General features: G+C 41.6%; 1 protein-coding gene across 1 annotated transcript; it reads left to right on the top strand.

The window, feature by feature from the left end:
* Positions 1 to 3,536: 3,536 nt before the first annotated feature.
* Positions 3,537 to 6,526, top strand: LOC139583788 (C-C chemokine receptor type 9-like). The gene is made up of 3 exons (XM_071415245.1): positions 3,537 to 3,648; positions 3,894 to 3,940; positions 5,133 to 6,526. The coding sequence occupies exons 2-3, from the start codon at positions 3,899 to 3,901 to the stop codon at positions 6,189 to 6,191; spliced, it is 1,101 nt and encodes a 366-aa protein (XP_071271346.1). The 5' UTR covers positions 3,537 to 3,648; positions 3,894 to 3,898; the 3' UTR covers positions 6,192 to 6,526.
* Positions 6,527 to 11,760: the final 5,234 nt, after the last annotated feature.

Raw genomic sequence — 11,760 nt, 5'->3', positions numbered from 1 at the left:
GGTTTAGGGTTATCGTCTGTTGTCATGAATCACTATGAAAGCGAATCAGTCTCAAGCACTCCGATTGTCAGGTTTTCGCTTAGTATCACCATCAACCACATATTGTTATGTACGTAGGCCTATTACTAATCAGCAATTCTAATGAATAAGGCTTGATGTCATCTCATAAGGGGTTGCTGGGACTCACAATGCTTTCTCTCTGCAGAAGCCCACTCTGAGACCACCACTAACACGTCTGATGCGGATTCTGAGTCCTAGAGGTCAGACGTCAGAGTTCGGACCTAAGCAGCACAGCATGGTGACCCTATATAACAAATACACTCTGCTTCATCATATAGAATTTCATTGTGGTCATTATTGTGTTCTGGTGAATAGCAAGATGTCTGTTAGAATGTCCATTGTGCATGCAGAATGTAGATATGGTGTTTCCTTCTGTGTGATTTGAATAGTGTATGCAAGAAGCCCAATATCATTTGGTGACTGGCTTTGTCATATTTAAGTGTGTGTGTGTGTGTGTGTGTGTGTGTGTGTGTGTGTGTGTGTGTGTGTGTGTGTGTGTGTGTGTGTGTGTGTGTGTGTGTGTGTGTGTGTGTGTGTGTGTGTGTGTGTGTGTGTGTGTGTGTGTGTGTGTGTGTGTGTGTGTGTGTGTGGATGGGTGCATGTGTTTTCAAGCATTACTCGTGTTTAACAGAGAAGTCTGTCCTGTGGTTGCACAGGTGTTCGCAGCTACCAGGCAGGTTACAGCTCCAGTAACACTGCTTTGCCGTGTGTCAGTTGGAACTGATGTCACCACCAGCACCTCTCTTGCCTGTCACTTTATTCAAGAGTTTGTTTTCATAGGCACCCTGAAGCATCCTTAGCCCAGCTTACGGCCATGGCTGTTTCACTTTTGCCTCTTTGTGGTCCAAACCGAGAAACGCAACCTGAAAGAGGAGACTGGTAGCTACTTTCAACCGCCAGCATCTCACCCCCGGGTCCTATGAGAAACCTGAGACAGAAACTGCTACATCAAGTTGGGTAGTGAAACTTTTATGAGGATTCCACACCGGTCTGCACTGTGCTCTTGTTTTACCCAGTGCCCAAATATGTGTTGAAACACAGGAGGTTAGAAAGTACTCTTCCTTACACCTACTCACAGGAAACAAACAGACGTTAATGAACTTCCCTCTTCCTTTTATGTTTCTATCATAACAGTCACTTTGGCTTTGGAAACTCAAAGGATGATAACACATATTTATTGATGTTTATTGATTGATTGATTTTCACCAAAGAAAACAAGTGATAGACAGCCATACAGATAAAAACAATGCAATCAAAAAGCAGTATGCAGGTGTGGTTGGAAGCCTTTAAATGAAAACCACACATGGCAAACACACACGGTATCAACAATATCAAGTTGTCAAACTCTTGACTGTTGCTGTAACCTGGAACACAGCCTGATAAAAACATAACATCTTTAAATGAATGAAATCAAAACTATCATGACTGCCTCTTCGTTTTGATGTGTCCGTAAACAAGTCCTAGAATTCCCGGAACCTTTTGACCTTTTGATGTTTTTGCGGTATACTGTACATGTGATTTACCGTGCCCACATTGCAAAGCAGCATTTTGTCCCTTTAAGTTCCCCTTGCCTTTCATATCTGCTCATAGTAGCTGCACTTCCTTTTCTATGGCGTCTGCTTCTTTCTCGCAATTGTAAACAAGGGTGGATATGCTTAGATGTAGTTCAATCGGGGACAGACTAACTGAATGAGTAACAGAGACGGTGTAATATGAACATTTATTAAAATAGTTTTGGGAATAGCCTCGTCTCCGAGGAATAATTGTCGGAGCCAGATGATAGGATGGCAGGTAGCCAGCCCTATGGGGGGCAACTGGCATCGAGACCCCAATGCTGGGAGAAAGGAGGTGGATGGGTGGGGAGGTGGATGAGTGTCAAACTGTTGCTGAAAAACAGCAAGTGAGAGAACATGGGTAAGTTGACATAGAAACACATCTCAAGATTTCCGCCCTATGGCTGAGAGAGTGGGAGGTGATCATAGGTGAAACAGCAAGCGTGAGGAATGTACATACTTGTGCTATGCTATAAGGCTATAAGGTAAATAGGTGAATGGCATTCCGCATGTGGCAAATAGAAAAGAGAAGGCGAGATATGAAGCCATGATGATAATGTTTGTAAACGCTAACATATACAGGTAACTGCCAAAATAATGGAAATGCTTGAATAAATTAGTGATACAAAGTACAGTGGGAAGAACAAGTATGTGAAACCTTTGGAATTACCTGGATTTCTGTATAAATTGGTCATCAAATTTGATCTGGTCTTCATTTAAGTCACAACAATAGACTGTCTCCTCCCCTTCATCTACACTGATTGTACATACTAGGCGGTGTCAGAGGAAGGCCTGAAAAATTGTCAAAGATTCCAGTCACCCTAGTCATAGACTGTTCTCTCTGCTACTGCACGGCAAGCGGTACCGGAGCGCCAAGTCTAGGTCCAAATGGCTCCTTAACAGCTTCTACCCCCAAGCCATAAGACTGCTGAACAATTAATCAAATGGCCACCTGGACTATTTCCATTGCCACCATTCTCTGTTAATTATCTATGCACAGTCACTTTACCCCTACCGACATGTACAAATTACCTCGACTAACCTGTACCCCAAACACATTGACTCGGTACCAGTACCCCCTCATTATTGTTATTTTATTGTGTTACTTTTTATAATTTTGGGACTTTAGTTTATTTAGTAAATATTTTCTTAACTCTATTTTCTTAACTGCATTGCTGGTCAGTAAGCATTTCACTGTAATACCTGTTGTATTTGGGCAGATGTGACACATTTGATTTGATTTGATTGAAGTGGATTTAACAAGTGACATCAATAAGGGATCATAGCTTTCACCTCGATTCACCTGGTCAGAGCAGGTGTTAATGTTTTGTACACTTAGAGTATCATACTTACTGGATTAAGCTAAAGAAGCAAGCCATTCAGTCCGATTTACTGATTGAACTTACGTTATCAGCTACATCACTTTCATTTAGGCAACATCCGGGCATTTGACCCATGCCAGTAGACTAATTGTCAGCCCACAATGAACTTCCCCTCACCATCTCACAACACTGGTGTTGTCTTGCTACCAAGTTTATCCATTTCATGCACCACTAAGTGCTTCACTTGAGCATACTGTGTCGTGAAAAATGGGCCGTGACATGAAAAGGGTTTTTAAGAGGGATGAGGGAGAATTGTTACAGCTGCATAAGACAGGTGGTGCGAGATCCAATGAAGAGCAGATATGCCTAATAAAGCCTGCATTCAATTCTATGAGTAACTTCATATAAGGTGTCTCATAGAACAAATGCAAGTACTACTAGCTGAGTATACCACAGGTTCCCTAAAAAGAGAGACAGTTTCTCAGTTGAATGCATACAAAGTTGATTTGAATTTTACACTGGTATTCTGTATGTTTGGGGAAAAAAACAGAAACGAATGGCATAGGCAAAGCGATCTATCGACATGTGACATTGTGGTTAAGACGTAAAATCATAAAAGCTGGTGACGATGAGACAGGTAGCAGTATTCATCAAGGGCTAGAGGCGTCTACTCAGAGGAAGAGACACAGCATTGAAGTCTCATCACTGACTGGGTAAGTGCATGTGACGTTGTCTTTGTCATCTTGCTAGTGAGTTTTGTTTCAGAAGTAGAGATTTTCTTTCATAATAGTGGATAGTATTATTTTGTTAACATTTTTGTTAGGTTGAAATTGTTTTAATTGTGGATCAAAGGTGATAAATTATTAAGTGTATATGTAGTAATAACTTTATTTTCACATCTATTAGGTTATTTGTGGGTTAAATTAAATCATTTTTTACATTTTACTTATTCTGACAGGTAAAATGGAGTGGCCATTATTCACTGCACTCCCAACTGATGAAACTGTAAGTATTATTTCAATCTAAATGCTTGTATTGACAATTTAAAAACAATACCATAAAATTAATTAGAGAGCAGAATCAAACATCAGAGAATGAATTCAATCCAAACATGTTGATTGTAGCCTAAAGTATCTACTGTTTGTCTTTTGAACTCCCATACATAGACCACATAAAGTTTCACATCAACATTAATGTGGTCGGTGAGAAAAACTCTTGTTAATATTTTCAACTTCACTTTAAGTACCCAAAGTACCCAAGATTCAGATCAGATTTTAGATCAGTTTTCTGGAGGGTTGCTTATCATGTTTGTAACAGTGTTTTTGTGGTCTGTTTTTGTGAGAATGTATGACTGTGGACGAGTATGTGATCTGTCTGTGTGTGTATGTTATTACAGTACACACATACTGTACCTAGATGCTTTTAGTTATTATTTTCCCATGATACATAAACATTAATTTAATTATATATTCTTTTCAATGTTCAGTTGATCAGATTCAGTGATACTTTTCAAGAAAAAGATCAATGAAGCTTGGAGTTTGTGAATTTAATGCTTGCTTTCCTTTAAGCTAAACACATACACACAAACTTCGCCACAGTAAAGGCTAAAACATCAGTCTAAAAATGTCCATGTGGTGTGCATGCTGTCACCGCTTCCCCCAATTTAATCGCCGTCTACATCTGTGTGTGTTGGTGTCGACAATGAGTGCTGTGTCGTTGACGTGCATCATGAACCTGAGCCCCTCTCTCAGCCCCTCCATCTCTCAGCCCCTCCATCTCATACAGGAGGAAGTGGTGTAGTGGTGAGGTTTCTCCTGTAGAGACAGTGAGACACATCACCTGCATCTAAGAGCAGCCAGAGTAGCATCTGGTTTAGATAGAGTGTCACTACCACCAGATCTTGGTGTCACCCTGCTGTGCTCCACTGAATCCACACTGTTATGAAACTCTGTCGTGTAGGCAGATGGTTTGGGGGAACAGACAGGCAGTCAACCACCGTAGACAGGAAGTGATGAAAAAAAATAGGATAATAATAGTTAAATTAAAATAATAGTTCAATTAAAAGTAGGCTAAATTGAAATCTGTCTGTCTTTAAACCGTTATCAAAGACACAGTGACAAAATAAATGATTAGGGACACCTGTTACACAAATTCAGAGTAAAAGTCTCCCATTAAAGAATGCTTGTTTGTATTACAGCTTTCTGGAGATTACACAGACGACTATGGGACCTTCACTGAGACCCCAGGGGGGCTATGTGACAAGAGCTGGGTGAGGGAGTTTCGGGGTCTCTACGAACCCCCGCTGTTCTGGCTCATCTTCGTCTTGGGCGCTGTGGGCAACCTGATGGTGGTCTTCATCTTTACCACGGTGCGCCACCGCCTCAAGACCATGACGGACGTCTACCTACTCAACCTGGCTGTGGCCGACCTTCTCTTCCTGGGCACGCTGCCTTTCTGGGCCGCCGACGCCACCAAGGGCTGGATGTTCGGCCTGAGCCTCTGTAAGCTCCTCTCGGCCATCTACAAGATCAACTTCTTCAGCAGCATGCTGCTGCTCACATGTATCAGCGTGGACCGCTATGTGGCTATCGTCCAGGTTACCAAGGCCCACAACCAGAAGAACAAGAGGCTGTCTGTCAGCAAGCTGACCTGCCTAGCTGTCTGGATCATCTCAGGTCTCCTGGCACTGCCTGAGTTAATCTTCGCCCAAGTCAAGCCTGACCGTAGGGGGAATTCCTTCTGTGTCTTGGTCTACCCAAACAACCTCTTCAATCGCACCAAGATCCTGGTGCTCGTTCTGCAGATCTGTGTGGGTTTTTGCCTGCCGCTGCTGGTCATGGTGCTGTGCTACTCTGTCATCATCCGCACCCTGCTGCAGGCCAAGAGCTTCGAGAAGCACAAGGCACTCAGGGTCATCTTCGCTGTGGTGGCTGTGTTTGTCCTCTCCCAGCTCCCGTACAATGGGCTACTGGTGGTCGACGCCATGCAGGCTGCCGACACCACCATCACGGACTGTGCTGTGTTGGAACATTTCGATGTCGCTGGTCAAATTGCCAAGAGTCTGGCATACACCCACGCCTGCATTAACCCCTTCCTGTATGTGTTCATTGGCGTTCGCTTCCAGAAGGATCTGCTGAGGCTGCTGAAGCTGTGCACCTGCGGCCTGAGCCAAGGAGGTGTCAGTAAGCTGCAGGCCGTCCCCAAACGCCCTTCTGTCATGTCTGACACTGAGACTACCTGTGCCCTCGCCTTGTAATCGTGCCCACTGAAGCCACACACACACATTCAACATCACCTCAGATCACATAATTTCATTGGTAAACACCTCATCATTCCACACCTTTCTTCTTCCATGATATCATATGCTGCTAGAGGACGCTCCCACCTGTTGCATCCTGAGTACATTGGTATTTTACCAGTATAGAAAGGAATTGTTGTTTACATTTAACTCGTCAAGAAACATTTAACTCGTCAAGAATCAAGAAACATGCAATACATGAAAAGCATACCATTCTCTAAGACATTATATTAAAGTGTAAATTATTGTATATATACTGAACAAAAAATAAACGCAACATTCAACAATATCAACGATTTTGCTGGGCCCTAATCTATGGATTTCACATCCTCCTATGTAGCAGTGGCCCTGGTCTTACCATGACTGTTTTAATATGATCTCTACTTGAAGACTTAGTGCTGGTCTAGAGTGTAAAATCCTCATTTTTTATGTATTTTTTATAATTGTTTAACAAAATTGAATAACATTTACAAAACCCAATTTCTCAGAATGCCTCATCTTGGGCTTTAACATCACAACTTTTTTTCCCCAGAGTACAATGAGGTCACATGAGTAAGTGTGAAGCCTTTTAAGGTAGCAAGATTAGAATAAACAGCAAGAACAAAGTCTTAATGAAGGAATGCAATGCAATGCTTTGAGCCACACGAGCAGCATTCACTTAAGGTCATCTACTTTGTGTGAGAAATTAGCATGCTGTGGCTTGTTGCATTCACAACACTTTCACTATGACTGCAGCCTAAGACTATTCTTAGGTGGCTCTTCAAACATCATTGACTCTATGTTGGTTTGGGAATGACTTGAAAGTGTCCCATTAAGACTGGTATGTGAAAAGTTTGCACTTATTCACCTCTGAACACCGTTGACTCGGTACCTTTGGTTCAGACAGGGTGAAAGTAGCATGCCGTGAAATTTGACAATTGAGAATTTAATCGTGATCCCACTGAAATACAAAAAGAAGCCTTGTCTGCTGTTTTGTTGAGTTGCAGTCTGATTACCTAAATTCAGGTTGTGAGCAGATGAAGTGTAGTATGAAATCGAATTGCAATTTTAGTATCATTTACACATTACACTAGCTTCAGATTTGAATCACCGTTGGTAGCATTGAAACACTTGTCTTTGACGATGTCACCAGCCTACATTACATCAGTACATAGAGTTGAAGTCGGAAGTTTACATGCACTTAGGTTGGAGTCATTAAAACTCGTTTTTTAACCACTCCACAAATTTCTTGTTACCAAACTATAGTTTTGGCAAGTCGGTTAGGACATCTACTTTGTGCATGACACAAGTAACTTTTACAACAATTGTTTACAGACAGATTATTTCACTTATAATTCACTTTATCACAATTTCCAGTGGTTCAGAAGTTTACATACACTAAATTGACTGTGCCTTTTAACAGCTTGGAAAATTCCAGAAAATGATATCATGGCTTTAGAAGCTTCTGATAGTCTAATTGACATCATTTGAGTCAATTGGAGGTGTACCTGTGGATGTATTTCAAGGCCTACCTTCAAACTGAGCCCCTCTTTGCTTGACATCATGGGAAAATCAAAAGAAATCAGCCAAGACCTCAGAAAAAGAACTGTAGACATCCACAAGTGTGGTTCATCCTTAGGAGCAATTTCCAAATGCCTGAAGGTACCATGTACATCTGTACAAACAATAATACACAAGTATAAACACCATGGGACCACACAGCTGTCAAAGCGCTCAGGAAGGAAATGCGTTCTGTCTCCTAGAGATGAACGTATTTTGGTGCGAAAAGTGCAAATCAATCCCAGAACAACAGCAAAAGAACTTGTGAAGATGCTGGACGAAACAGGTACAAAGTATTTATATCCACAGTAAAACGAGTCCTATATCGACATAACCTGAAAGACCGCTCAGCAAGGATGAAGCCACTGCTCCAAAACCGCCATAAAAAAGCCAGACTACGGTTTGCAACTGCACATGGGGACAAAGGAAAAATGTCCTCTGGTCTGATGAAACAAAAATAGAACCGTTTGTACATAATGACCATCGTTATGTTTGGAGGAAAAAGGGGGAGTCTTGCAAGCCGAAGAACATCATCCCAACCGTGAAGCACAGGGGTGGCAGCATCATGTTGTGGGGGTGCTTTGCTGCAGGAGGGATTGGTGCACTTCACAAAATAGATGGCATCATAAGGGAGGAAAATGATGTGGGTATATTGAAGCAACATCTAAAGACATCAGTCAGGAAGTTAAAGCTTGGTCGCAAATGGGTCTTCCAAATGGAAAAGGACCCCAAGCATACTTCCAAAGTTGTGGCAAAATGGCTTAAGGACAACAAAGTCAAGGTTGGGGTGGCCATCACAAAGCCCTGACCTCAATCCTATAGAAAGTTTGTGGACAGAACTGACAAAGCTTGTGCGAGCAAGGAGGCCTAAAAACCTGACTCAGTTACACCAGCTCGGGCAGGAGGAATGGGCCAAAATTCACCCAACTTATTGTGGGAAGCTTGTGGAAGGCTACCCAAAACGTTTGACCCAAGTTAAACAATTTAAAGGCAGTGCAACCAAATACTAATTGAGTGTATGTAAACTTCTGACCCACTGGGAATGTGATGAAAGAAATAAAAGCTGAAATAAATCATTCTCTCTACTATTATTCTGACATTTCACATTCTTAAAATAAAGTGGTGATCCTAACTGACCTAAGACAGGTTTTTTTTACTGGGATTAAATGTCAGGAATTGTGAAAAACTGAGTTTAAATGTATTTGCCTAAGGTGTATGTAAACTTCAGACTTGGTGTGCCTTAATACTCGTTATCGAGCCAATATTCTCCACCCAACAGGTCCTGCCAACATCTCAACCCTAACCAGCCACAAGCAGAATAGACACAGATATCCCATCTGATCCAGTGCTAGGTAGACATGGGAGTGTTTTTCTATATTTGGCCATGCTACAAAAACCATGGGAACATCAAAGACCTGTAATGGTGGCCAGTTACTGGTAAGGCCCTCTTATCTCTTCACTCCGGAGTGCAACTGGAGATCGTGAAGCAGGGTGAGCCATACTGTAGGCTGTCTGCCCGTTGCATCATCTCAGTTCCATAACTCCCCCTCAGATGCACTCAACCTGCTGCTATCAAAGCATTTGTCTTAAATCAGGCTGAATAGCAAGTAAACTGAGATTGACTGAAGTTGGGGTTGGCATGGGTGCACGCCATAGAGTTCCATCCCACTGGTTACACACTGGTTGAATCAACATTGTTTCAACGTAATTTGTCAACATTGAGACGTGGTATCATCGTGGAAAATACATTTGATTTGAAAAATGTAATCAACCAGTACTGTTTTCATTTAATTTCAACCAGTGGTGTAAACATAGACATTAGGGTAAAACTTCTACTTAAATACATTGACTTAACCTGACTGACAGGTTGTTGCATCAATCTCATTTCAACATAATCATCAGAACTATGTATATGTTGAAATTGTGTTCATCATACCATGTCAAGTTGTACTGCAAAGAGGGTTTCTCCATTAGATATAAAAGTTGTATTGGATCTATGAAATTCTACAAAGTGTGATTTTGTGAGAAGAAATGTTTTATTGTGTGCTCACTTGAGAATGTGTTCTATTAGAAACTCACTAAAGATACCCTAAAAGAAAATGACTCAAGTAAAAGTGAAAGTCACCCAGTAAAATACTACTTGAGTAAAAGTCTAAAAGTATTTGGTTTTAAATGTACTTAAGTGTCAAAAGTAAAAGCATAAATCCTTGAGAATTCCTTACATTAAGCAAACCAGATGACACGATGTTCTTGTTTTTTTAATCTACGCATAGCCAGGTGCACAGTTCAACACTCAGATTAAATTTGCAAACAAAGCATTTGTGTTTAGTGAGTCCACCAGATCAGAGGCAGTAGGGATGACCAGGGATGTTCTCTTGATAAGTGTGTGATTTAGACAATTTTCCTGTGCTGCTAAGCATTCAAAATGTAATGAGTACTTTTGGGTGTCTGAAAATGAAAGGAGTAAAACGTACATTATTTTCTTTAGGAATGTAGTGGAGTAAAAGTAAAAGTTGTCAAAAATATAAATAGTAAAATAAAGTACAGAAACCCCAGAAAACGACTTAAGTAGCACTTTAAACCACTGGCCCAGAGCCACTGTACCTGTGCAATGCAGGTGGGACCACAGATGCACCGCTTTCATTTGTCTCTTTTGTTGTGTCTGCCCATCTCACAACAGGAAGCCATCAGTCATGTCAACAACAGGCTCCACTAAAGCTCCCTGTTCTACTGCAACACTACAGACAGCTAGGCCTCCACAGGGAACCCAGCCAAATGACTAACCTCCATCAGAAAAAAATACTTTCTCTCAGTTTGTCCTCTGCTTTCTCTAAAGTGACTTATTTCATTTTATTTTACTGTCATGTGGCCATTTTATTACCATGTGGGCATCAAAGCATCCTTCACTCATGCTGCCAAACATACCCTTGTAAAACTGACCATCCTACCGATCTTCGACTTCGGCGGTCATTTACTTAATAGCCTCCAACACTACTCAACAAATTGGATGCAGTCTATCACAGTGCCATCCATTTTATCACCAAAGCCCCATATACTACCCACCATTGCGACCTGTACGCTCTCGTTGTCTGGCTCTCGCTTCATACTCGTTGCCAAACCCACTGGCTCCAGGTCATCTACAAGTCTCTGCTAGGTAAAGCCCCGTCTTATCTCAGCTCACTGGTCACCATAGCAGCACCCACCCGTAGCACGCGCTCCAGCGGGTATATCTCACTGGTCACCCCCAAAGCCAATTCTTCCCTTGGCCGCCTCTCCTTCCAGTTCTCTGCTGCAAATGACTGGAATGAACTGCAAAAATCACTAAAGCTGGAGACTCTTACCTCCCTCACTAGCTTTAAGCATCAGCTGTCAGAGCAGCTCACAGATCACTGCACCTGTACATAGCTCATCTGTAAATAGCCCATCCAACTACCTCATCCCCATACTGTATTTATGTATTTATTTATCTTGCTCCTTTGCACCCCAGTATATCTACTTGCACATTCATCTTCTGCACATTCTACCATTCCAGTGTTTAATTGCTATATTGTAACTACTTATTGCCTTATTTGTTTTACCATGGCCTATTTATTGCCTTATCTCTCTTATCCTACCTCATTTGCACATGCTGTATATATATTTTTCTACTGTATTATTGACTGTATGTTTGTTTATTCCATGTGTAACTCTGTGTTGTTGTATGTGTCGAACTGCTTTGCTTTATCTTGGCCAGGTCGCAGTTGCAAATGAGAACTTGTTCTCAACTAGCCTACCCGGTTAAATAAAGGTGAAATAAAAGAAATAAAAAGATCTTGAGATGTGACCTTGAAATGGTCATAAGTTACCTTACCTTGTTACATGGCATCCCTTGAGAGGGCAAGAATGAGATGTATGTTAGGGGAAGTGCAATATTATCATAAGGAGATGCATAATTGGAATATGGAAGAGGAATGGAGGGAAAAAGAGAGGCAGATGAGGTTTTAAAAGG

This window comes from Salvelinus alpinus, chromosome 8 (assembly GCF_045679555.1).
Source record: "Salvelinus alpinus chromosome 8, SLU_Salpinus.1, whole genome shotgun sequence".
Classification (NCBI taxonomy): domain Eukaryota; kingdom Metazoa; phylum Chordata; class Actinopteri; order Salmoniformes; family Salmonidae; genus Salvelinus; species Salvelinus alpinus.
This window is presented reverse-complemented; position numbering and strand designations above follow the sequence as displayed.

What these genes read in the sequence shown, in the direction of transcription:
- LOC139583788 (XM_071415245.1), top strand. Translation starts at nt 3,899, where the DNA reads ATGGAGTGGCCATTATTCACTGCACTCCCAACTGATGAAACT. An exon ending in CACTCCCAACTGATGAAACT is followed by an intron (nt 3,941 to 5,132) that starts GTAAGTATTATT and finishes TTTGTATTACAG; the next exon opens with CTTTCTGGAGATTACACAGA.